The sequence below is a fragment of the Podarcis raffonei genome, chromosome 13 (assembly GCF_027172205.1).
Source record: "Podarcis raffonei isolate rPodRaf1 chromosome 13, rPodRaf1.pri, whole genome shotgun sequence".
NCBI classification, from domain to species: domain Eukaryota; kingdom Metazoa; phylum Chordata; class Lepidosauria; order Squamata; family Lacertidae; genus Podarcis; species Podarcis raffonei.
The window spans coordinates 35321652-35348445 of record NC_070614.1 but is presented as its reverse complement, the minus strand read 5'-3'; the positions used below and the strand labels follow the sequence as shown (position 1 = coordinate 35348445).

The following is a 26794-nucleotide window of genomic DNA, read 5'->3' as shown; positions in this document are numbered from 1 at the left end:
ATGGGGGGGGGGGGAGTTGGATTCAGTTTGCATTGAAAGCTGAGCCTTCCAATCTGTACTTTGTGAAACAATATGCAAATCAAAGCAAACTGCAAACCTTCCACATTTGCACTTCTCTAGTTCTCAATCCAAAAATATATGTACAAGGGTAGTAATTCTGAAAACTTTCCCCTCACAGACCACTTGAAAATTGCAAGGGTCTTGACAGACTACTTACTGATTTGTCTGCCTGTTGAAGAAATTGTGCTGTGCTTGATGTGGTATGATTTTTATTTATATTTTTACCACTGACAACCTCAACAAAGCTTGCAGGCCATGGACTGGAAACTCCTGCATTAGGATAAAGTATTTGTAAAATGCATGTATTAGTGAGAAGAGCATACAAAAATGTATTGTGTGAAGGGGAAATGCATCAAAAATGTGTATTTTAGTCAAAACTGCATATTAGGAGAAATTCATTTTTAATTCTGATTATTTTTCATGAGATTTTTTTTATTTCTTTGCAAATTGTTGGGGAAATATGGAGAACTGAATGTAAGCTTGCAGAAATGAGAAACTGATAGAATTCAAAAGTTTGATTTGTTTATTCCCCAGCTTTCACACAAAAGTCCATTTCTGGTTAACTTCCTTCGATTTCTGCTAGCGAATTTATATGGGTGAGAAAAGTCATTTTGATGGCCATTTGGGAGCCAGAAACCTGTGACCGTCTACTATGAATCAATCAGAGATCTCTAGATCCTGATGTAATTTCTGCTCACCCCGCCCAAATGTAGGTGTGTAAAGGAAGTGGATGTACAGGGATGCGGGTGGCGCTGTGGGTTAAACCACAGAGCCTAGGACTTGCTGATCAGAAGGTCAGCGGTTCGAATCCCCACGACAGGGTGAGCTCCCGTTCTTCGGTCCCAGCTCCTGCCCATCTAGCAGTTCGAAAGCACACCAGTGCAAGTAGATAAATAGGTACCACTCCGGCGGGAAGGTAAACGGCGTTTCCATGCGCTGCTCTGGTTCACCAGAAGCGGCTTAGTCATGCTGGCCACATAACCCGGAAGCTGTACGCCGGCTCCCTTGGCCAATAAAGCAAGATGAGTACCGCAACCCAAGAGTCGGTCAGGACTGGACCTAATGGTTAGGGGTCCCTTTACCTTTACCTAAAGGGAGCGGAAATCAGGGTGCAGATATCCCCACAAAGGTTTAAAAGCCGTACAGTGACTTCAGTTGAAGGTGCCGATAAAACCCCCAGGCCAAGGCATGTGAGGAAACTCAGCCAAAACCTCACACTCCCCTCTCTCCATCCGCACCTGCACAGACACCCAATCCCGTTCCCGGGTCATCAAAGGGGCCTCTAGAATGCCAGCATTTTGCTGGAGGAATTCATGCGCCTGCTGGGAAACTTAAACATGGGCAATTAAAGTGGATTAAAGTACTCTGTTGCATAACTCATCAATTTTTAAAAGAATGGCATTGGAAAAGTGAGATGAACAAATGATTAACAGCAATTTGTATATAAGTACCCCACAAGCAAATCTGCATGAATGCTCACCCAGCAGACAAACCAGACCAAATACTAAATGAAGACTATAATCTAACCTCTGCATAAGCTTTGCACCAGAAAAAGCAGGAGGGTTTTGAGGTCATCTGGAGGAACCCAAAACAATTTCAGGAAGTGAGATTGAGAGAGAAGGGGGAAAAGATAAAAGAAACTGTGAGTCAGGGAAGAAAAGTAAAACTGACCAGCGGCTGCTGACAGCAGATGTAGAAAGGAAGCAGGCTGGCTACTTAAAAGCAGGTGCTATACTTGCTGTTCCTGTATTGCCAGATGACAAATCTTGAATCTGACATGGAAGGTTTAGACCATAAGCTATCCCAGCGCTCTGAGCTGGTGGAGGTAGACGGAATCCCTTTGCTCAGTGGTGCTGCAGAAAGATGGGGTCGCATATCAACCTTTAAAGCCCGGGCGGACGATCTTCTCATTTGCACATACCCCAAAGCAGGTAAATGGGAATAAAAGAGAGATGTGGGGCATTAGCACAGAGGGCGGGGGCAGGAATGGTGCCAGGAAGTCGAGGACTATTGGCTGAATGATGAGGTCTTCTCAGGTCTTCTCTCAACACCTCCTGCCAGGGACCACTTGGACGCAGGAAATTGTAGACCTGATCCAGCATGAAGGGGACCCTCAGAAATGTGCTCAAGTCCCCATCTACAAACGGATGCCCTTCCTAGAGATGCACAGTCCCTTGTTCTCACGTGAGTAGGAAAGGGAACTGCTTATGGGAGGTGATGGTTGAGGGTGGGGTGAAGGGTTTATCTCAGCTCTGAATGTTTTTCTTTGGTATCTCAGGCTTGGAAGAGGCAGAGCTGATGCCCTCTCCACGCACACTTAAGTCTCACCTCCCGGTCCAGCTCCTGCCGCCCTCCTTTTGGGAACAGAATTGCAAGGTCATTACAGGGGGACAACTGGAGGGAGGTTGCTTAGGGGTTAATCTGAGCCGAGGATCAACACTGCTTGTTCTCTATTGCATTTTTAATTTTGTGGGTAACGTTTATTGTATTAAGGTTCTTATTGTTGTGAATCGTTTTGGGAGCCCTTTGAGGCTGAAGGACAGTACTGACATGTTTTTTAAATATATAAATGAGCAAGATCACCAAAGCCAACCCCAACCTCTCTCACCACCAAAGAAACACAAATGAACAGCAGAGAACCTGCATGAGCAACGCTGACACGTAACCCTACATACAGTAAGCAAAATAGAAACATCGCCACCCGATCCCCCCATCTCCCTCCCCAATGTCTCAACAAATGAAACTGATTTGTAAAAATGTTACATGGAAAAAATACGAGAGACATTACACATACTTCTGTAAAACAAGAAAATCTTTAATAAAATTTTATACACACACACACACACACACACACACACAGATGAGCAAAAACAGCATGCATGGAGCTGAGACTCCTGGGCTCACTCTTCTTTGTGATCTATTTCTGAAGATCATTTATGTGGCCAGGAATGCCAAGGATAATGCAATCTCTTACTTCCACTTCCAACGTATGAACGGGAGGATGCCAAACCCGGGAACATGGGACGAGTATCTGGAGAAGTTCATTGCAGGGAAACGTGAGTAGAGGCAACAGATGGGATAGAGGAGATGGCACTGGACCCAGAGAGAGTAGTGGGGCCCACCCCAAATGCTCAAGCTCTGTACATATGGGAGGAGAGTGGAGCCTATTAGCTATTGAACTCCTGCTCCGAGCAACAGTCTCGGCAGTATGAGGGTTCTTACACAAGGCCACCTGGTTTGAGCAGGCAGAGCAAGACAAATGGATGCTCTGTGGATGTGACGGTCAGCTCCATGTGGCACTCACTGTTTTGGCACCAGTCAACCTGAGACTGAACTTTAAACAGAAGCTGTGCCTCTAACTGAGTAGCTAGCACTGTCTTTAGTGAGAGGACCCTTCCCATTTAAAGGAGGCCAGGCTGCTTTGACAGAAATCTAAAGGAGCTGGAGAGGCTGCAGTTCCACTAGGGTTTGTGAGGTGGGCTAGAGTCCAACTACAGTAACAACATCCTCTCTCTTCAGACCAGAGAGGCACAACAGAGCAGGTTAGCAAGTCTTGGAGAAAAGTAAATAGATTTACTTTTCATTTGCATTAACTAAACATTTACATTAACTATAAATACTTCTAGTTAATGCATGTGTTACTTTACACCACACAAGGACACTTTTTATCTCACAATCTAGCCTGTCTCAGCTGAGCAAGGCCCACTAGCATGTGTGGCAAGGCAGGACCAAGTTCATACAGGATGCAAGGCATTGTAGGGCTCAGGCTGGCTGTGAAGCAAAGGTGTGGCAGGGTTCAAGGTAGAGACACAGTGGGGCTGTGGTCTGGGGAGCACAGAAATCTGAAGTAGCTCCAGCAAAGAACAAGGGGACACTGAGTCCTTATACAGTAGTAGCTGCAGGAAGTGTGCCCTAATTGTTAGCAACACCTTGGCAACAAGATATTGCTCTTTGTGAACCTGCAAAGGGGTTGTTGAGTTGTTGTTTTGTTTGCCTTTGAATTCTAATGAAAATGAGCTTAATAATCATAACTGATTCTCTACCTCTTTACCTCTCTGCAGTTCCCTGGGGCTCCTGGTTTGACCACGTTTGTGGCTGGTGGAAGGCTAAGGATTCTCACCCAATTCTCTATCTTTTTTATGAAGACATGAAAGAGGTGAGCAGTTTACATATGCACTCCTTCCTTTCAGTAATTTCAACCAGGAAGGAATTTATCCGCGATAAATGTTCTAAGCAACCACCTGCATACAGTGAGCTTCTGAAAATCAGTGTCCCAAACAAGTGATAAACACAGTGAGGTTTGTTATGGCAGCTTTCCGGGCAGAATCCTCTCCATCTTTCCCTTCCTAGCACCCAGCCTTAGCAATTCGGAAAATAGCTCAGTTCCTGGACCAAGAGCTTTCTGAGCCAGCTTTGAACCGGATCATGCAGCACACAGAGTTCAACAGCATGAAAGTGAATCCCATGGCTAATTACAGCACAATGCCAACTTACAACCACGCTTTGTCACCCTTCATGCGAAAAGGTAGGAGTGAAAAGGACATTTTCCAGCCACAAGTGATATGGGAGGAGAGCTATGTACAGTTCATACATTTAAAGCACATCTCCACTTCCCAAAAACACTGGGAACTGTAGTTTGGTAAGGGTGCTGGGAGTTGGAGCTCTGTAAGGGATAAACTACAGTTCCCAGGATTCTTGGGGAAAAGCCTTGACTGTTATTATACCTTTAAAGTATGTTATGTAGTAGCAGAAGGGAAACAGTATGCATTGAGGGGGGCGTTTCTAAGCTGTTTCCCTTGCCTGCAGGCACCGTAGGAGACTGGAAAGACTACTTCACAGTGGCTCAAAGTGAACAGCTTGATGATCTGTGTGCCCAATTATTAAAGGGCAGTGGCCTCACCTTCCGCACTCAGCTATAAGCACCCCTCTGTGCTCTTCATCAATCCCATGCCCGGAGCTTGGGCCTGCACTAAACAAAATAGACCGTGTAGCCACAAGCAAGGACCACATAGGTTGTGCATGTTTGTTTTGAAATTTACCTTTTTTAAAAAAATCAATGATTTGTGAAATAAAATGATTGTGTTTGCTCTTTATTAATTCCATACTGAGAGTGAATAAAATAACTCGTCTTGCATTATTATTTGTGTTCCACCTTCTTTCCAATTAACCCCAGAGGACAGATTTAGGGTTTAACCATTTTAACTTTGCAGCAACTCTATCCTAAGCCCTGAGGCAGGCTGTAGTACTGAAGAGAGTGGAAAGAGAGGTTTAATATAAGTTTTGTTCATAGAAAGTGGCTTTGTGGGGTGTTATATTGGATTAGATGATGTGAGTATTGCTTTTATATAGTGGATAGATGAAGAATCGGAAGTTCTTTATTTTCTGAATAATATTTTTCTATCTTTCGCTTTTAACCTCTTTTCTATACTGTTTATTCTTTTTTTCTTTTCCCTACTCTATTTTTCTCCTTCCTTTTATGTTTTTGTTGTATCTATTTAAAAGACTTGTTTTGGTTAAAAAAGGGAAATGATAGTATGTTTTGTAATTTTCTCCATTCACCTTTAAAAATATGTTGAAAGAAAGAAAGGTTTAAGGCCTGAAGCCAGCAGATCTTTGCCTTCTGACCTGGATGTGCTAGGCAGTGATATTGCTGGTTTGGAGTGCCATTAAAAGTACTGATACCAAGGTGTCCTGAACTATTCCCTGTTCATCACCTCACTAGCCACCCTGCCCCCTTGGTTAGGATTTGCCCCAAAGAGAAAAGCACGGGAACAGGCTTTCCCTTACTGTAGAGAGGGGCAAAGGTCGTGTTCACTCCCTGCCACCATGACCCATTGATCTTTCAGACTGTACTCTTATTTTAAGTGTGTTTGGAACAGGCTTGTGCTTGATGGCAGGAATTTGCTGTCATGTTTGAAGATGTGGTTTCCACACTGTTCTGTGCTTTGTGTAAGAGAGAGTGCAAGAGAGCTACAGTTGACTGGTCATGATGTACAGGGCACAAGCATTTAGAAGGATAGGAATATGCAGCAGGAGGAGACCATTTTCAGGTAACCTGGTCTTGAGAACTAGTGTGGTGGAGTGGTGAGTGTGTTGGATTAGGACCTGGGAGATCAGTTTTCAAATCCCCACTCGCCCATTCAGTGTTTACGAACAATACCTTTACATTTTTATTTATTTCTGAAGGAGCTCAAGTTGTTCAAAAACGTGCCTTTGCATTAAGGACTCACCCCAACTCCTCAATAATTGTGATCCTATGTATTCTTGACTCAGGAGTAAGTCTTAGTGGACATATTTCTAAGGAGACATGCAGAGGAGCAGACTGCACATTTCTTAATAGATACTGTGCTAGAAGCATAGCCAGGTGAAGAAGAAAAAAGAAAGGACAGTGATCCTCTCTGATGAGAAGCTACACCTGCCAATACTCTCTCTTTCTTCTTATATGGACAGTCTACTCAAGGTCCCTCAGCCCTACTGAGCTCTTCCTGGGTGCCTCCATTCTTGGTTGCCATGGAGGCTGCTAGAGAGGAAGACAGGGAGCCCAGCAGCAGGTGGAGCCAAAGACAGGCAGAGCCAACTAAATATGGTTTTGTCCCGATTCTGGTACTTGCCAATACGGAGAAGGAAGCCAACAGCCAATGCCCGGACTGAGTGTTAAGGGAGGGGGGGGGATCCACATCACGCACCCAATACACATCACCCTGGGGGTGCTGCTGCATTCCCTTCAAAGAGCCACAGTTTTCAGCACCCTTAGCGAACTACAGTCCCCAGGGCTCCTTATAGAAAACCATCAGGGGCTTGAAATGTATGGTTTCTGGAATAGCTCAGTCGGTATAGAACGAGACTCTTAATCGCAGGGTCGTGGATTTGAGCCCCACGTTGAGCAAAAAGATGCCCTGCACTGTTGCTGAGGGCTGGACTAGATGACTCTCGGGGTCCCTTCCGACTCTACCAGCGGCTGCCTCTTCGCCCTGATGGCGCAGGGCTCCATTCATGCCCCCAGACGACCCCTCGGTGAAGAAAAGGCTGCTGCATCTATAGCAGCTGCAGAGGAATTTCACTCGTGTCTTTCGAGTCCACTTCCACGCGGGACACATTAAAACCTTCCTTAATAAAACAGCGCAACACCCAAATTCTTCCCCTGCCACAAGTCACACATGCGCGCCGCTCTCTCTCGCGCGGCCATGGCACACTCTCGAGCAGTTGCAAAAGGAGACAGGAGCCCTTCCATCTTTTCGGACTCGTTGTCTGGTTGCTATGGCCACCGCCCTTTAGCGAGGCCCTAAAGCCGCCATGTTTGTTGGGGGCAAACTACTCGAGCCTCATTTAATGTTGCACACACGCAATGAAAGACTGCCTGGTCCAGACTGCGACGTTAATAACCCCACTTTTTATGTCATTCCGGGGAGCGCCTGAAAGGCAAAACACACGGAAGCTATTTCAGATGCTATTCCCCAAAGTAGAAATAGAAAAAAGCAGCACCTCTCCACCCCCCGGCCATAGAAACAGCAGCTATGGAAATCGGCCTGCCTCCCCCCCCCACCCCGCATCAAAACGCCGGGGCGCGCGTGGGAGGGAAGAGAAGGGGAAAACGTTATATTAAAACATCAATGTCAGGCGCTGGGCTTGAGAGGCGGAACGAACGTTTGCGGGTTGTGTTGCTGGCCGGAGGGGGAAGAAAGGGACCCCACAAGAAGAAAGGAGGAGGCGTTAGCAAGTTGGAGCGGGAGGAAGATGGCGGGGCTCTCCGTGCGGGATCCCGCCGTGGACCGGTCCCTGCGCTCCGTTTTCGGTGAGGGCGGAGCGGGCGCGGGAAGAGCACCCCGCTCAACCCCCACTTTGGGAAAGGCGGGGGAAAGTAGGTGGGGGGAGGAAAGGGTAGGGGAGAGAGAGAGAGAGAGAAGGCGGAAAGGGGGCGGGGGAAGGGGAAGGAAAGGTAGAAGTGGAGGAAGGAAGGAAGGTAGGTAGGGATGGGAGAGGGAGGGAAGGGAGATTAGGAGGTGTAGGGAGGAAGTTTGGGGTGGGAAGAGCAGTGGCTGCTCTGGCTCTTTCCCACCTCCCCTTTACCTCCGACTCCATGGAGAGACTCCGTGCACAGCGCTGTTCTGTCAACTCTAGTCCAGCTTTGCCAGAGTTGGTGCCTTTCAAACATTTTGGGCATTAGCTCCCAATACAAATCCTAGGCATTATAAGGGAAACTGTGTTTGCCTCATAGCACATAGTTTTGCCAAAGTTGTGCTGCCTGAAAAGACTACCCAACCTGCCATTTCAAGCTGTGCATTGCAGTGGGAGATCAGTAGTCATGGGCAAGCTTTCTTCCAAGGATGCTTCCAAAGACTCTCTTAAGTTTCCCTTGTACACTGCTATTGAAAGAAACAGTAGAACTAAGTTCCTTGTTGTTGATTATCATTCCCTCACGTATGCTGTTCTCCATGTGCTTAGCAAATATTGTAAAGTATGTGTTGGTATGGCCTACCGTTTGCTTGCTAGGTCATTGCCTTCAAATGCATACATATTCTAACGCCTCTTGCCTAAAATTGAGAGTAAACGTTGTAAAAGCTGGGCAGTAACACGAGATGATCTAGTGCTCAGGGCCTAATTTGGGTTTCTTACTCTTTGCTGGAGGATTGGTTCTAAATAAAATACTTCAAAACTCTGCTTAATCAGTGCCTTCAGTAATTGAGACTGGGAAACAAATAACCAACACTAAAACCATTTTCCATTTCGAAATTCCTGATGGAAGATGTATGCCTTGACCTATGTTTGAAAAGATGTCCCACTTATTCCAGTAATGCTGCTGGTGCTCACAATCTGCTCCCATCTCTCCAATAGTGGGGAACATCCCATATGAAGCCACAGAAGAGCAGTTAAAGGACATTTTCTCAGAGGTTGGGCCTGTCGTCAGTTTCCGGTGAGACATATGCCTGTTAGGATTTCCTGAATCAGAGAAGCTGAGTCTGAAGGGCTGAGAAAGCTGGATGAGGATGTGGCATGGGTGGTGGTGGTGGTGGTAGATACTAGGGGATCTTAAGTCAGGGGTGGGGAATCTTGGCTGAGAAATTTAACTGAGAAGTATTAAGCACTTTGTATGCAGAAGGTCCCACCTTCAGTCTCTTGCACTTCTCAGTCCAACTTGCTTCACATAGTTGTTGTGAAGATAAAATGGGTGGGGTAGCTATGTATACCAACTTGAACTCCTTGAAAGAAAGGTGGAATATAAATATTACAAACCTCCAATAAAATGTTAAGGTAGCACAGGGATGAGGAATCTGTGGTGCTCCAGAAGTCATTGGACTCATATCTCCCATTTGCCATAATCCCAGTGGTCAGAGATGATGAACGTTGCAGTCCAAGAACATCCAGAGGGCAACAGGTTCCTTATCCTTGAGATATCATATGTGGGGGAAAGCTTTTGTCTCTTTGAGACCCTGGAGAGATGCTGCCAGTAAATAATACTGAACTGGATAGACAAATAAACTAACCTGACTTAAGGTAGCTTCCTATATAATAGGACAGTATATATGATCCCCAGTTTTCACGAAACCCTTTCCCCTTCCTCTCTTGCCTTTCTGCTCATTATAGTTTGTTTTCTGTGCTTGTTGGCTAGATTGGTGTATGACCGAGAGACGGGCAAACCAAAAGGTTATGGCTTTTGTGAATATCAAGACCAGGAGACGGCACTCAGTGCCATGCGGAATCTGAATGGACGTGAGTTCAGTGGGAGAGCCCTGCGTGTGGACAATGCAGCCAGTGAGAAGAACAAAGAAGAGCTGAAGAGTGAGTCTGAAGGCCTTGTGGAAGGGGGGGGGGCAGCAGCTGCCATGTGCTGCCACTCAAGGTGTGCATGACAAGGTGAAGATCTCTGGTTCTAACCCAATCTTCTCTACTAGGCCTGGGCACTGGGGCCCCCATCATTGAGTCACCCTATGGAGAGCCTGTGAACCCTGAAGATGCTCCCGAGTCCATCAGCAGGGCTGTTGCCAGCCTCCCACCAGAGCAGATGTTTGAACTGATGAAGCAGATGAAGGTCAGTGGACAGTATGGCAGTAGAGGAGAAGGCTTCCCTGTGGCTACCAGAGATATGAAATAGTTTCCCACGTCTTCTCTCGAGTTTATTTGTGTGTTTCTAATTGTGAACTGCCCTGAGATCTTTTGATGAGGAACAGTTTATTAATAATAATAATATTTTATTAATAATAGTAAAAGTTTATTAATAATAATAATAGCCTGGACTGGGGAGAAATGCTCTATGCCCCCCCCCCAATATTGCTGAACTACAGCTCTCCATCACCCCTGCCCATTGGCTGTGCTTGCTAGGGCTAATGGGAGTTGCAGTTTAGCCACATTGGGAGGGCCAAATGTTCTCCACACCTGCTTTAAATGCTGGGGGATTTCAATCCAGCTGCCCTGTGTGCTTTCCCATCCTTTCTCTTTCTCTCTCCAGCTCTGTGTCCAGAACAGTCCTCAGGAGGCTCGGAGCATGCTGCTGCAGAACCCTCAGCTCGCCTATGCCCTGCTGCAGGCCCAGGTGGTGATGCGGATTGTGGATCCGGAGATCGCTCTGGTATGCTTGCGACATCTCTTGCCTTGGGGAAGCTGGGTGGGGGGTGGGATGTTGCCCCCGAGGTGGGGCCATGTGTTTCTGCAACATAAACACTTAATAGGCTTTACTCTGCCATTTCCCTTCCCTAGAAAATCTTGCATCGGCAGACGACCGTCCCAGCTCTGATTCCAAGCGGCCTGCAAGCGGGTCCAGGACAAGGGCCTGGGCCTGGGCAAGGTCCCGGGCCTGGGCCTGGACCCGGACCAGGGCCTGGGCCTGGTCCTGGTCCAAATGCACAGATGAACCAGCCAAACGTCCCCTCCTCCCAGCCACAACCAATAGTAAGAGTTTGTTGCTTTGAGTAGAATCTTATCCCTTGCTCTGTGGGCTGAGTCTTATTTCCCAGTTGTAAATGATACGCTAGTTGTCTATGTCACAATCTGTTGATGTCCTTTCCTATTTGTTGTTTTTATGATGGTTTTAGCCAAACCTTTATTGAACATGAATACATCTGTTATAAATAATTTGATAAATTTCACAGAGTTTTTATTAGTTCTTTATTAGTAGCTATATTTGTTGTATTAGCATTTAAACGGGTTAATAAAGTAGGGACAAACTTAGGACCAGAAATCAATTGCCCACCTGAGTGAGAATAAGGCCTCACAATCTGTTTTCATTCCCTCTTTCCAAGCAGGGGGGCATGCATGTCAATGGAGCCCCCCCTATGATGCAGCCACCCATGCAGGGAGGAGTGCCAGCCCCAGGGCAAATGCCAAGCTCTGGCCCCGGCCCCTTGGCTCCTGGAGGTGAGTATGGATCTTTCCCAACATCTATCATTGATTTGGCAGTCATAATTTTTGACTCAGGGTCTCTGGGTTCCAGGGATAAGGAGATACAGGAAACCTCAGGGCAGGAAAGGGCTGAATTTGGCCACACATGGCGAGAAATGGAATCAAGGATGGCAACACTGGAAGACTATAATCCTGTTCACACATAACTCTGGGTCAGCACCAGTGAATGTCGAACATCTTAAGAAACATGCATAGGGTTAAGTGGTTTAGCCAGGATGAAAATTGAGATAATTGGTGTTGATAATATTTAGTGATCTGATGTGGATGATAGCAATACAATTTGTTTATTTTCATTTTCTAACATTTAAAAAACCCCTTCTTTCTTGGTTTTATTTTATTTATCTTTGTCTTTTGCGTGCCTTGCTGGGCTTTCACTTTGCTGTTTTAAATCAGCTTTTTATTTAACAACTCATCTGACAACGCAGGCATTCAAGAACTCCATGTGAGGGAGCAAGAGAGCTAGAGGAGGAGAGATGGGTTGCTCACATCCTCCCTCCTGCAGCCCACTTCTGTGCTAGGTATGGGAGAAGGAAAGCCTCTTTCTCACTGGAGAATGCTGGAGGAAGAGGCATGGTAGAATGCTTTTTTCCTTCTCTTCTTTCAGTGGCCTTCTAGGAAGATGAGGCTTTCCTTCTTTCCACATCCAGCATGGAAACACAGGCTTCTGGTCTGATAGTGGACTAGTAAACATAAATAAATTGCAGGGTACTTGTTGGCTTGTTTGCAAGACTGGTTTTGAATCCCTGAGTCTCCCAGCACACCCCCATAATCAACCCAGTGCCTCCTTTGCTTAACACGGCTCTTTTTCTCCCCAGGTGGCATGCCAGGAGGTGGCCCGATGCTCTTGGAACGTGGTCAAGGTAAAGCATATGGCTGCCTTCTGTCACTTAGCCAGCAGAGGGCGTCACTCCTTGAAATGCTTCCCACTCCCTCCTTTTTCTTTCATACAAAGTTAATGGGCTTGCTTTGTTCTGGTGGTGGAGGCCAAGGGGTTTGTGTGTGTGTGTAGACGTTGCTGCATGTTTGTTATTCCACCTGGTTGCACTGAAATCTACCTCTGGTTCTGCAGCAAGTAACAAAACATCCTTTTGGAATTGCCTTTTTGAGCCAGCCTGCAAATCCCATTTTAGCCCTGAGGCTCCAACCTCCAGGTGCTCCCAGAAGCTCATGGAGCTGATGGACATAAAGAAACAAGTCTATTTTTTGCATTTATTTATTACTTTTTCCTGTCAGGTCCCAGGGGCAAGTTGTAGTAGTATTCTCAGTAATAACTGATGGGGGAAGGAGAGACCAATAGCCCAGCTCTGAGTTAAGGAGAGCTTATTCTCAATAAGCCATGCAAAGGATGGCATCTTTACTGAGCTTTGTTGCTAAGTGGGGGGACGGGGTTTGTACCTGTGTTTCTCATGCTCAAAGAGTCCCCATTCGTATTTGTTATATAGCCTTTTTTTGGCCTGATTCACACATAAAGCTAAGCCATAGTTTACTGTGTGTGTTGTGTGTGAAGCCTGTCCAGAAGCTGAGCGATAGTTTCTTCACTGTCAGCAAACCACTATCTGGAGCTATGGTTTGTTTTAAACTATGACTTGGTGTTATGTATGAACCCAGCACGCTTCCTCTTGGGTGGCTGATGCAGATCACCACCAAAAAGGAGGTCCAGATAAACACTGAAGGATCAATGGATGCCCCCAGTCAGGGGAGAGAACGGGACAGTTTCTTTTATGTGCTGCTCCTAAGAAGGCTTGGCTACAAGCAAGAGTCTTGTTACTGTTTGCAGCTATGTGGCCCCTAATGTCAGTAGCACTGAGAACTATATCAAACTTTTACGTATAGTTATTCCGAGTCCAAAGATCAACATAAAATGACCAGGGGGGAAATACACAAAAGTCTACTTTGCAATTGGAATAAAAAGCTACCATGCATGAAGACTTTCAAGAAACAGAAACACAAAGCATTACGTTGGCTGCTGTAATCAGGAAAACATTTACAACCGTACTTTAAAACTTGCTAAAGTTAAAATACTAAAACAGATTAAAATTGCCTCAACTTTCTTAGTCATCTGGATAGGCTTGTCTAAACAAGAAGGTTTTAGCAGGCGCGGAAAAGAGGACAGTGAAGGCCTACTGGCTTGACATCAATAGGCAGGGAATTCCAAAGTGTAGGCACTGCCCCACTATGGAATCATATTCTGAGGGGGTGGTCCCTCCTTTCATTTAAAGGGAAGTGTCTCCAGAGCTGTTCCAGAAGAAGAGTAAGGGGCACTCTAGGCAGGTGTGTGTCTATGCACACGCAGATGCAGCAAGTGCACCTCCTGTTGATGTGTCTGCTCTTTCTCCCTCTCTTCCTGCTGCCGGGCCAGGGAACCTGCAGCTCTCTCCCGTGGGACCTGCCAGGCCTTCCTCTATTGAGCGAGTACAAGGTACCTGTAGTTGCGGTTGGCTCCCCTTGCTCATTGCATGCCCTGGGGGGAGTATGCAAGACAAGGCCTCTGCTTACTTTGGGGGTGTAGGCCACATGGCTCAGAGAGTGGTGTGGGACATGCTGTCGTGGGGAGAGGGAGAAACGCCATCTTTGTGCAAGGAGGCTCCCTGTTGCAGGTTCGTTTGATCACCTGGTCTCCTCATGTTGTTAACAAAGACAAGTGTTGAGTATGTGGCAGGCAATTCAAAGCCTGGAGCTTTTGAAATTAACCCATCTCTCTGCAACTGCATCTGCGCATACCTGCCCTCTGTGAAGCCTGACTTTCCCCCTCTTCCGTCTCAAGTGAAGCCAATGCTCACAAAGTGGAATCGCGCTTCTCTCCCATGATTTTAATTCCCCCTGCCATCTGCCCTCCCAACAGTGCCTATGCCGGATCCACGGGCCCCCATGCAGCGTGGGCCAATGCCAGCTAGTGGTCCACCACCCCGAGGCCTTCTGGGAGACGCCCCAAATGATCCACGTGGGGGAACTCTGCTGTCAGTCACTGGAGAAGTGGAACCCAGGTAGGCAGAAGGGCCTGGAACTTCTATTTTTTTTTTTTTATTGACTTACGAAAATTATACAGACAGCAAAATAAAGAAGTCTAAATTAACATTGCCTTCTACCAATAAGAAATAATAATTATTACAACAATGAAAATACTGAAAATACATTTACTTCCCCTTTTGAACTTCTATTCTGGGTACAATATATTACTATTCTATAAGAATCTATTATATCCTTTGCTGTCCCATATATTATTTTATTTCCCAAATTCAACCTAACCTTCCCCTCCTCCCCACTGCTTCCCTTCACCTGTGTGGGAACTTCCCATCATAATATTTTTTTTCTAGTTGCTTTAATAAAATAGAATAACATGAAAACGGTTAAATTATAATTACTGGCTGGAACTCTTCTGCCGGCCATCTTCTTTTATGTGTGCAGAATGTTGTTTTGTTGCAGTGCATTTTTTCTTCTTGTCATGCAGTAACATTTGAGCCTCCTACTTGCCTCTTGGAAGGGCGTGAAGTCCAGGCAGAGATTGTCTCACCTTGTTTGCTGTGCGAGAAGAATGGAAACTGGGTTTTGATGTCTTTTCTCCTCCTCCACCCCCTCCCTCCCCCTCCTCTTCTGCAGGGGTTACCTTGGGCCATCGCACCAGGGGCCTCCTCACCAGGGCCCCCCCATGCACCACATGGCTGGCCATGACAATCGTGGGCCGCCGCCCCACGAAATGAGAGGTGGGCCAATGGGAGAACCAAGGCCTTTGATGGGAGAGCCACGAGGCCCCATGATGGACACCCGAGGTGAGAGACGGTTTCAGGGTCAAATGAAAAGGGACGTTTATTTAATGCCAGCGGTATAAATCCCAGCACAGTAAAGGATCCCTCAGGGGAGTGATATAAGAAATGAATAGCAGTTAGTGTTTTGTTCCCCTTTGTAACAGATGCAGATAATAAAATAACTTGTACGATAAACCACACAATAACGAATAGAAATCATTATACAAGTATACCATGTTCTAGAGGATCAAATTGTATCCTCGCCACAAAGCAAAACTTCCCTGGCTACAAGCCCTATAGGCTACAAACACGCACAAAATCAAGCCACAAAAATGTTAAAAATCAAACTGGTACAATCAGTTATTTCATTCCCCCCTAACTTGGGCAAGTAACTCCCAGGTTTGCTTCTCTGTCTATCAGATGTGTTAAGTTTGATGGTCTTCAATGCAGGTGGAAGAGATCCAAGGGGAATGGAGCCCCGAGGCATGGATGGCAGGGGCATGGAGCCCAGAGGAATGGAGCCCAGGGGAATGGAGCCCAGAGTGATGGATGCCAGGGGCATGGAACCCCGAGGGATGGAGCCCAGAGGAATGGAGCCCAGAGTGATGGAAATGCGGGGCATGGAGCCCAGAGGAATGGAATCTCGGGGCATGGAGCCTCGTGGGATGGAGCCCAGAGGCATGGAACCACCTCGGGGCATGGAGCCCAGGGGGATGGAGCCCCCCAGAGGCATGGAGCCACCCAGGGGGATGGAGCCCCCCAGGGGGATGGAACCCAGAGGCATGGACTCTAGGGGCCCTGGCCCCAATCCAAGGGGTCCAATGACTGGAGGCATTCAAGGCCCTGGACCTCTTAGCATGGCATCCACTGTCTCGCAGGGGCCTCGACAGGTATGTGGGGCAACCGTGATCTGTTGCATTTTCACTGAGAGGTCCTTGTTGCCAGTGCAAGGACAGCCTCAGTTGGTCACGCCAGCCGATTGGCATAACAATCCAATCTCCAAATGGAGGTGGGAGAGGAATCTTCATCTTGAATGCTCCCCCTAGTTGGTTCCTGACCAAGACAGGAAGTGGCTTCAGGGTTGACTGATCGCTTAGATAAAACTCTAGACCAGGGTTTCCCAAACTTGGGTTGCCAGCTGTTTTTTGGACTACAACTCCCATCACCCCTAGCTAGCAGGACCAGCAGTCAAGGCTGATGGGAAATGTAGTCCAAAAACAGCTGGAGATCCAAGTTTGGGAAACCGTGCTCTAGAGCAAGGATGGGGAACTTGCGCCCCTCCTGAGATTGCTGGACTCTAGCTCTTATCAGCCCCAGCAAAGTTTGATCGGTGATTACTAGATTCATAGTCCAGCAACATTTGAAGGTGGGGAGTTGTGTCACAGGTTCCCAACCCCTGTGCTGGATGGAAAGGCAAACACTCTGGCCGGCCCTGTGCCTTTGCAGCAGAGAACAATTCCTAGTGCAAAGCTCAGAACCCAGTAGTATGAGAGATCATTAGAGAGAGCTGAGTCCTTAGCTGGGGAGCTGACTGTGGAAATTAGGGATTCTCTCCTAATACTCTGCCAAGCTTTTCCTAACAGTTATACTTAATCCTTTCTAAGTCGTTGGCTGGAAAATCCATGCATTGGGGAAGGGAGCAGGAGTGGTGATCTATTTCTTTTCAAGTTGTGGTCGGAAATTATATTGGCTGTGGTTAGTGAATTGCTACCGGCCACGTCCCCATGTGCTTTTCTAATCAAAGGCTTGCTGTCTTACTTTTCCCATGGTTCCCCCCACCCCCCAACTCAGTGTTCAGAGGTGGTGCAGCTAGTAGGACCTGGAGTTGCTTTCAGAGACCCTGTGAATGTTAGCCATTTGCATCCATGTGACCAAGGAGGGGGCAATACATTTTCAGAAATCATTCTTTGTGTTCACAGGTGCCTAACATGCCTGCCGCAGCAATGCAGGCTGGAGGCATGCCAGGACCAAGCGTACCAGCAGCTGGCCAGCCTGGAGGGTTCAGTCCTGGCCAAAACCAGGTAACACCCCAGGATCATGAAAAGGTAAGCCAAACATTGTTGCCTTCTTTGAGTTCTCCATTAAAGAGGCAAGCAGTAGCGGTCAGCAGGACAGGGTGGCAGCGCTTACATGACCTCCCATCACAGGGGAGGTCAGCGTAGTTCAGATGCACTGGTGGAGCCAATCCTGCACTCCCACCAGTGTGCCTCCACCTCATCACCCCTTCCTCCTAGGACTCCCCAGTAGCACCAGTGGCAAGAGGCCAGGAAAGTGCTGCTGGCCACTGCTGGAGGCAGAATTGGTGGCAGTAGGAGCAAGGTGTTTTCAGTGGTGGCTTCAAGGCTCTGGAATGAGAAATTGTTGTAGAGTGCATCCCTCAACTTACAACACAATGTGCTTTGCAGATCTTTTCAAACTAGCTTTTGGCATGTAATATGCTGCCCGTGTGTGGCTATTAGTATTTTTTTATTTTTTAGTGTAATTCAATTGCCAAGTCCTTTCTAGGAAAAAAACAACAATTGGTCTGAATACACCCTTTTCAGTTTTTCTCATCTCTTCATAGGCCGCACTCATCATGCAGGTCCTCCAGCTGACGGCAGACCAGATAGCTATGTTGCCTCCAGAGCAAAGGCAGAGCATCCTGATCCTGAAAGAGCAGATACAGAAGTCCACCAGTGCCCCTTGATCTGCACTCTCTGGGTAAGAGGGGAGCTGAGAAATGGTTGTTTGGCAGGCCGGTGAAATCAAATAAAAAAGGAATATTTGGTGTTATGTTGGAGGGGGTACCAGGAAACTGGGAATTATGGTCACGTGGCGGGGGTGTAAATACTACAGTTTTTCTGGCAAAGGGTGTTTAAGGAGATAACAGAAATCACTGTGTTAAAGCTGGCTGAAAGTCCGGAGGTAGCATTATTATCAATTTACGATGGGGTGGAAGGTTCGCAGGCTACGAAGGACTTGCTCAAATTTATTGACAACTTCATGAATTGTGATAGCTAAGAAGTGGAAGGGGCAAGCAGAATATAAAATGAGAGAACGGTATAAAGAGGTGTGGGATATAGCTTTTAATGATAAATTAACATGGGTCATTAAGATAAGATGGGGAACACGCAGGAGAAATTATTTTGAGGAGATATGGAAGGTGTTTGTAGAATTTGTACTGTTAAAACAGAAAGGGGTCAAACCATCGCAAGAGGTGTTGAAATTTTGGGAGGTTGTGTAGGTACAATGGAATGGTCTGGGTGGTGGGGTGCACATTTTATTCTTATTTATTTATGATCATTACTTTGTCAAAAGAAAAAAAATAGAAATTGTACTGGCCAGGCAGCTCTAGTTCTCTCAGAGTAAACAAAGTGAGAAACCCTCATTGCCTTCTATTTCCAGTGCTGTGCTCTCCTGTCAAAGCCCACCAAAATAAAGGGAGGTGTGCAAGCACACCCACCCACCCCTGCTCTCATCTTCTCCTGACCATTTCAATGGTTCTTGTACAGGAGAAGGTCTTGGAGCATTGTGCCTTTTGGGGGGGGGGGAAGGTTGGGCCCACAGTCCCAGATTTCTATGAAGGAACAGCAAAGAGGCGCAGTTATTTAATATGTCTCTGCCGCAGCAGCGTGTTTCTGTTGCACTTCTGCAGGAGCTTTCATATGGGGGAAACCATGCTGGAAGAGCCCAAGGACAACGATGGCAGGCATGGAGTAGAGGCATGCTGGCTGTAAAAGATCTGGTGGAGAGTGTAGCCAGCAGCCTGAGCTGCAAGGCACCACCCCCGACTTCAGGCAGCTGCAAACCAATGCATGCCCAGACTTTTTCACAGCCTTCTAGGCCCCGGCACCTCTCAGCACTCAATAGTGCCTAATTGCACTGATGTCCTTCACAAACTTTTGCCAAGTTCTCTGCAGTTTTAACTCTTGCCCCTTGTTCCACCAGTTCTGAGTAGGTTGAAAAGCTGTTTCCCCGTCTGCTTTCAGGGATCCACCCGAAATCCCCATTTAGGTGCTTTTCTGCAGAAGATTGGTGTGATGGGAGCACAGTCCCTCTTCTTAACAGAATCCTCTTTGTTGTCTTAGGTTTGGAAAGTTGCCTAAGATATGTTGAAAATGGCGCTGAAGACTGCTTGGATGCCCTTTCTTTTCCTGAGCCTAGAGCAGAATTTTATTTCAATTTATCTTGTTCAGTTCTCCCCCTTGTTCTGTTTACTTCCAGATTAAAAACTTGTCCTGGATTTGAGTGAAACCCCCATGGCTTTATTGTACAACTGCATTGCACTCACTTCATCAGTCTCTTCTCCCTGTTTCTTGCAGGGCAAAGATCAGCTTTGGTCTTCACAAAGCCATTCTTTCTCTTTTTTATAGTGTATTTATTGATTTTCATAAACAAGGGAAAATACAAAAACAAGAAAAAAAATGAAAAATGTTTGGGGGGGGGGAGAGAGAAACAACATAGATTACAAAAAGACAAGGAGTTGCCAAAATATTTTCATTCCAGAATAGATGCTCTGTTGATGCATATGTATTGAAGGCAGATGATAACATGTTTTGTTTTTTTGTCATTATGTAAGAAATAAAAAATTCAGATAATTCTTCACATTGTCTGTAGTCTTGTTTTCCTTCTAGCCTGCGAGATCCATTCTGTGAATAGCTTTCTAGTAAAGGATTTCCAGTTCTCAGAAATGACCAGTCTGGCTGCAGTCACAAAGTGCACAACAAGAGTCTTGGAAGGTGTTTATAACAGTTGAATTGAGCCTGAGCAGCCTGTTTTGGATCAAGTGATATGTCATATTTTGCAATATTAACAATGTCAAAAAAGAATTTTAAAAAGCATAAGGACATTCCCACCATATATGGGCAGTATTGGCCTGGGTTTGCACATCCCTTCCATCCCTTTTATCACTTCCTCTTCCCAAAATTCTGCACAGTATGCCACCTATGAATAAGTTTCAGCATATTTTCTTTTACAAATAAAAAGATTGGTTTCACAATTGGAGATACCCACATAACACACCTCCCCCCCCCAATCAATAATGTTTAAATCAGCCTCCCAGCATTTCCTCAAGTCACCAGTGGTGTAAGACAGAATCTTACATGGTTTAGAGCAGAGCTTGCCAAACTTCTCATGTTGGTGACACACGTTTTAGACATGTATCGCTTTGCAAAATGGTAATTCAGTTTTGCATCATTTTGAAACACCGTAATTTAGTTTTACTAGGAAACCGGGAATTAAACTAACTCCTTTCCAGCCCCAGGAGGAGCGTGGGGAACATTCGCGTGACACTAACGTGTTGCAACACACAGTTTGGAAAGCTCTCATTGTTAAAAATTAAGAGGAGAGTTTCAGTTGTGTGACTTGATCTCAGGATGATTTATTAAATGAAGAACCTGGTGTATAAAGGTGGAATAGGCAGAATGTTTCTCTGGATGACATCTGATAAAGGAGTTGCTCCTCTATAAAAATATTTAATGGTAAACCCAGGTTTCCTGCTGTCAAACATTTTGCATAACTTGTGAAACAAGTGATGGTCTACCAAAGGTGACACCGGAGACGCCGGAGGAGCAAAGAGACACCGTTTCAGGAAAGAGTTGGATAAAGAATCCCATGAAATCACACTCCTCTATATCAATCTATTGCGTCATCCACCCTGCACTAGATTAATATTCTCCCATGGTGGTTTAACCACCAAAGTAAAAGCTGATCCAAACAAGAAACACGGCACTTCTGGAAAAGGGAACTTTTTACAGCCTGCTGAGGGAAGTTTGCTCCATGACCCCTGAGAATGCTATATTGTGCACTCATTCTCTCTTAATATGGCATGCTATTAAGAGGACCTTATCGGGGCTCCTTCCATACACTACTTTTGTGAATTTGAATGGGTCCTATTTACTGAGGCCCAGGAGCTCAGGTGAGAGATGGATGAGAAGCCCATAAACATGGAGGGGAGGGGGAAACGGAGGCCAAAACATGTAGCTGATGCTTGAGGATGTTCACAAAAGCAGGCTTGCCTGTACCCAGAATCAATGTTCCCTTTTTAAGACTTGTGCGGAGGTTTCCCATTATTTTCATGAATGTATATAGAGCGAAGCCTGCCACAACATGGGTGCCACCCACTCTACATATGTTAGCTTGAAGCACAACAGCACTGCAGTCCAAAGCAGCTCTCCCCACCGGCCTTCAGGCAGCCAGCCAAGATCATTCTGCCCCTTCCTCAGCTATCCCAAGCCTCATGCCAAAGAACCAAAAACTCTTTATGGTACATCACTTCCAATTCCCTTGGCAACCTTCTAAATCCCTGTCTTCGTTCACACCTCTGGGCAGAAAGAAAGGACAATTTTCTTGGGTTGCCCATGGCCATCAAGGGCCCTCTAAACAGTAACTTCAGGAAAGTCCTGGCAGAATGCCCACCTCCAGCACTCAAGCAAGCACAGCCAGGAACTTTGTTCTCTCAGAAAAATACACACTATCAGGTTCCCGGGCTGCACAAAAAGCAAGAGAGAGGCAGAAGGAAGAAAGGATCAAGACGGGAGTGAAACTGACAGGTAGGCTTCTTTCAGGTTGATGGCACAGGAGAGTAGGAGGCACCCATACATGGCTGCTTGCCAAGGGACATGGCTGTATAGGGGTGGGGAACACAGTGATCCTATATACGAAGTGCAGACTCATTTACCAGTGGTACCATCTGTAGATTTCAGGGAACCTCCAAGTTAGCAAAAGTCCTTTCAGGGTGGGAGGGATACTAAGGAGGGGAACCTAAAACAGCACAATAAGGTCTAAGTATGCTCAGTGACTGACTTCAAGGTGGAGAGGGATAAAAAACTGGGAGGAGGGAAACTGGAACGGTGTGTCCTGGGAAAGGGATAGAAACCTGAAGTGGGGCAGGTCACTCCACAACATTTTGTTGCATGCTTGACTTATATCATTTCTTTTCATGCTCCACCAGGTGATGGATCACAAAACTGGGCAGGAAGGTATGGAGCCCATCAAGCGCACAGAGATGGTAGAAGTTGATGGCATCCCTTTTCTCAAAAACACAGCAGATAACTGGCAACGCCTTTGGGCCTTCAAAGCTCGGCCCGATGACCTTCTCATTTGCACTTACCCCAAATCAGGTAAATGGGGAGATGAGAAACAAGGGGCTTTGTCCTGGTGGTGAGGAGACAACAATGTGTGTGTGGGGGGGGAGCTGTAGAGCTTGGTAAATTGGGGACCAATGAGTGAATGATTGGATCTCCATATTTCTCCTCCAACCCTTCCTGCCAGGGACTACCTGGATACAGGAAATTGTGAGCATGATCCAGCATAGAGGAGACCCTCAGAAATGTGACCAGGTCCCCATCCATCAACGGATTCCCCTCATAGACCTGTTCCCTCCAAAACATTTTCCCCGAGGTGAGTAATGGGTGCTGCTTCAGAGAGACAATGGATGAGAAGGGTTTCTTTTTTCTTTTGATTTTTCAAAATTTTTATACATAACAAACAAAAATAAAAATAAAATAAATGAACGGTTCCTCGAACCTTCGGACCTTTCTGCATCCCTCCATGGGTTCTGTTTCTATATTTCTGTATCTTATTCCTGCATCTTTTACTATAATCTATCTAATATGTATCCTTAGTTTCCAAAATTCACGTGAAGGGTTTCTTATTCTTACCTCTAGGCCAGTTGTCACCCTCTGGTGTTTCAGGCTTGGAACAAGCAGAGACAATACCTTCTCCGCGCACACTCAGATCTCACCTCCCAGTCCAGCTGCTGTCTCCTTCCTTCTGGGAACAGAATTGTAAGGTCAGAGCAAGTGGGGCAGGGTCAATGGGGTCAATGAATTTAATCTAAATCGAGGTCTAGTAAAATCGTTGGCTCAGTCCCCCGCAATGTGAAACACAAATGAGAGGAGAAGGGGCCTATGAGCAGGTGAAGAGGCTCAATATTATGGACCAGCCAGGTTTCATTTGGGTGTTTTCAGGCGGGTTGGAGTCCTCTATTTCCTCAAAGGGCACCAGGTGGAACAAGGTGAGTGAGTGAAAAGCTTGATGTTCAGACTCCGGGGTTTCCTCCCTCTTTCCTGCAGATCATCTACGTTGCCAGGAACGCCAAGGATAACGCAGTCTCCTACTTCCATTTCTACCACATGAACAAGGGGATGCCAGAGCCAGGAAACTGGGACGAGTTTCTGGAGAACTTCCTTGCAGGAAAACGTGAGTACAGGTAGCTACAGAAATACAAAATAGGAGGAAAGAAACTCGGGGTCAGTCAGAGCACTCTCTGGGTCCAGGGCCAGGGTGTCAAGTTCTCACCCCCAGCAGTTTTGGAGGGGTCTGGACCCTACCAGAGGAATGGGGTCTCTTTTGTGAATCTGCAAAGCTCCATACCATTTTTCTTCCAAGCCTGAAATGTTATGGGATATATTTAGGGGAGAAGAGTGCAAGGCAGATTAACATGCATAGGGTAGTCATGTGGCCAATTTTACAGAAGACAGCCCTCTGTTTGAAAGCATCCTCTATCTGAAGGGCTGTCCACTCCATCACTGTCCCTCAGCCCAACCTACCTCACAGAGTTGCTGTGAGTATATAATGTTCAGGGGAGAGTCATGTACACCAGCTTGCATTCCTTGGAGGAAAAGGTAGTGACAATGTACTAAATAAGAAATAAGCTTGGTTTCAGTGCTATTTTTCTAGAAAAATAGGTGCCGGAACTCACCATGAACACCTCCCTCTTTCTCTTAGAATAGCAATGGCGCCCACCTGAGAGTTTCCAGAACCTACCTAAGAGGTGCCAGAACTGAGTTCCAGCAAGTTCCCCCTGAAAAAGCCCTGTTTTGTTTAAATATTAAGACCCATCAAAAGAGAGAGTAGGAGGGGACTTTAGGTTGCTATTCAACAGCTGGCACCTGGAGGGCAGACTTTGCAGGCACATAGCAGGTCCCCTGGTCACTGCCTTCCCTAGTACAGTGAGATACTGCTGGTCTATTACAGTAATAAACTGATTGTACTTCTGTTTAAAGGAATTAGTTCTGATGCACATTAGTCACCATATCGAAATTTCATGCAGATCAGTGCCATATTTTCTGCGCTCTCTCTCTTTTGCATTTGTGATTCAGTCCCTCGTTTTGGGCAGTGTGATCATCCTTTCCTCCTGCTCTTCTCTTTCTTTGCAGTTGCCTGGGGCTCTTGGTTTGACCATGTTTGTGGCTGGTGGGGAGCCAAGGACCGACACCCAATTCTGTACCTCTTTTATGAAGACATGAAAGAGGTAAGCAGTTTACATGCATGCATGTATGCATCGAGTGGGAACTAAGTATGAGATGGGGCAGGAAAGACACCCTTTCCTGGGGCCAAAGGAGATTCGACCCCTTGGTTGAAAGGTTATTGCAGGAGGAGAGAACTGCGTGTTGTGCTCTAACACTGCGAGCAAGTGGACAGTGCATCCCATGTTGTTCATTCACAGTAAACCACAATAAGCCAGGAACAAAGGTGCCCACTTTAATAAAATAGTTGGAGGGTGGGACAGGTAAGCATTGCCCCACACAATTGATCACAAGCACAAACACTATTTGAATGATAATGCCCATCAACTTTGGGGTGTGTGTGTGACTTCAAACATTTTATTGGGGTGGCCAAAGGGACCTCATCACCAGGAGTTTGGTCCTATGGCCAGGAGGTGCGGTTTATCGTCATGTGAGAATGTGGCCAATGAGTCTGGTGTTGTAAGCTTGCGACTTCAGGGCCCGAATCAATCAAGAAGCACAATCACAGCCCAAATCTTCCCTGACAACAGTTTCATTTCTTCCTTAGGATCCGGCCCGGGAAATCCGGAAAGTAGCCCAATTTCTGGGCCTACAACTCCCTGATCCAGTTGTGAACCAGATTGTGCAGCATACAATGTTTGAGAACATGAAACTAAACCCAATGACTAACTACAGCTCCGTACCTTCTTTGATCTTTGACCAAACTGTGTCACCCTTCATGCGAAAAGGTGTGTTGGGGTGAGGGACAGGAACGGTGCTGATTTCCAGCTCATATCAGAGGGAATTTTTTAGAAGCACTGTAGAAGTACCCCTTCAGAATGGTAAAGTTAAAGGTCAGTTCATTAATGATGCATGTCCCTTGTGAAGAAGCTTCTAATTAAAGTTGGAGAGGATCTTGTTTCCCGTAGTACGATCTTGGCCATGCAGATTGATATTGTCAGACAGTATAGAACTATATTAAGTGATGTGAGAAAACTAGTTTTTAGTCAGCTTCCAGACAACTGCAGGAAAGTAATGCTTCAACAGCACTGGCATGGTGATGAAATCCAAGACTGTTTTAGGAAGACAGTGATGATGCCTGATAAAAATGAGTGTTTACCCTAGGAAACTTCCCAGAATCCTCTGCAATCCAGTTGGGATTCTGTGGGGATATGTTGAAGGAAATGATAGACAAATGATAGGAAGAGAGGGTCCCATGTAGACAGGAACACACTAGATTAGAGTAGGAGGAAAGGTGACTAGTAAACTGGAGGTTTTGTCTGAATTGTGTCTCCTGTCTATAGGCACCGTAGGAGACTGGAAGGAGCACTTCACAGTGGCACAAAGTGAGCGGTTTGATGATGCCTGTGAACGGTTATTGGAGGGCAGCAACCTGATCTTCCGCACACAGTTATAAGAACATCTCCCTGCTACCAGTTGAGACTTCCTCCCTAACATTCCTGGAGCGGACATTTTACCTGTGTTCAATAAAATAAGGAAGGAACAAGCTGACACTATGGGGTTCTACCCTTTGTTATTTCTACCCTCAGTACACCCTCTGAATTTCGTGCACACAACTAAGTTAGGTCCACTGACTTCAGTAGGCCTACTCTGAGTAGAAGCTGGATATAACCCGCTAGACTGAACCTTCTTTCATTTGATTCAGTTTTCTTTGCTTCCTTTAAAGTGGGGGGTTTGGGGGGAGGCTGCTTTGCCAAGCCCTGTAAGGTGGGATCAGCTGTCTTGGCTCCTTTCTTTCTCCCTTCCATGTCAATTGACCAGGAAGGGATAAAGAAAGGTGTGTTTTTCAGTCAGTCATAAGTTTATTATTCTAGCCAAGTTCATAGCAATATTATACAGAACATACATCCATGATATAAACCAACAACCATGGTGTAAAAAGGGGGCGGGGAGAAGACTGGATAAATGCTAGGCATGAAATGACTGAAATGGCCTCATAGACCAAGCAGTGATATCAAAGAAATGCTGCATAGCAAATATATGACCACCCAGCTTTTTATGAGCAATGCCCCAAATCTTGTTGATGTTTTCCAGAAAATTGCCACGGAACCTAGATCCTACCTGATACATTTCTACAATTACTAACAACACACAATAACACCTTGGCTGGTTTGAGGTTGATCAGGAAGCGCATTTCAAAGGCAAAAATATATATGCAATAGATCTATATTACATGTGCAGTATGTAGAAAACCAAGTACTCAAGCCTCAACTGATGCTAGGGCAAAATGTCAAGTTGCTACAATCCATCTTGGAGGATTATGGGATACAGTCCTTGGATCTTCTATTCACTGAACTGTATTGTGTAATTGTGTAAATGTATGTGTTTTATATGTTAATAAAATTTAAATTAAAAATTAAAAAACAG

General features: G+C 46.0%; 3 protein-coding genes and 1 long non-coding RNA gene across 8 annotated transcripts; 3 read left to right on the top strand and 1 right to left on the bottom strand.

The window, feature by feature from the left end:
- The first annotated feature begins 1643 nt into the window (after positions 1-1643).
- On the top strand, positions 1644-5505 carry LOC128399388 (sulfotransferase 1C1-like). The gene is made up of 7 exons (XM_053360783.1): positions 1644-1991; positions 2122-2244; positions 2339-2436; positions 2990-3116; positions 4122-4216; positions 4411-4585; positions 4867-5505. The coding sequence occupies exons 1-7, from the start codon at positions 1817-1819 to the stop codon at positions 4977-4979; spliced, it is 906 nt and encodes a 301-aa protein (XP_053216758.1). The 5' UTR covers positions 1644-1816; the 3' UTR covers positions 4980-5505.
- Positions 5506-7728: 2223 nt separating this feature from the next.
- Positions 7729-19781, top strand: LOC128399385 (cleavage stimulation factor subunit 2-like). 5 transcript variants are annotated; one of them, XM_053360772.1, is made up of 16 exons: positions 7729-7852; positions 8893-8971; positions 9668-9837; positions 9951-10087; positions 10505-10624; positions 10753-10944; positions 11295-11409; positions 12270-12314; positions 13814-13873; positions 14297-14438; positions 15052-15221; positions 15648-15893; positions 15927-16087; positions 17117-17242; positions 17761-17897; positions 19265-19781. In XM_053360772.1, the coding sequence occupies exons 1-15, from the start codon at positions 7795-7797 to the stop codon at positions 17881-17883; spliced, it is 1944 nt and encodes a 647-aa protein (XP_053216747.1). In that variant the 5' UTR covers positions 7729-7794; the 3' UTR covers positions 17884-17897; positions 19265-19781. The 5 variants fall into 5 exon arrangements, with proteins under 5 accessions (XP_053216747.1, XP_053216746.1, XP_053216744.1 ...); XM_053360771.1 differs by having other exon boundaries at positions 11298-11409; positions 15648-16087; XM_053360769.1 differs by having other exon boundaries at positions 15648-16087.
- On the bottom strand, positions 19359-22925 carry LOC128399389 (uncharacterized). Its single transcript, XR_008327216.1, has 2 exons — positions 22838-22925; positions 19359-19948 (listed from the first exon to the last, which is right to left on the bottom strand). It is a non-coding gene; the product is annotated as an uncharacterized LOC128399389 (long non-coding RNA).
- LOC128399387 (sulfotransferase 1C2-like) lies at positions 21937-25875 on the top strand. The gene is made up of 7 exons (XM_053360782.1): positions 21937-22297; positions 22449-22577; positions 22844-22968; positions 23252-23378; positions 24338-24432; positions 24975-25155; positions 25711-25875. The coding sequence occupies exons 1-7, from the start codon at positions 22117-22119 to the stop codon at positions 25821-25823; spliced, it is 951 nt and encodes a 316-aa protein (XP_053216757.1). The 5' UTR covers positions 21937-22116; the 3' UTR covers positions 25824-25875.
- Positions 25876-26794: the final 919 nt, after the last annotated feature.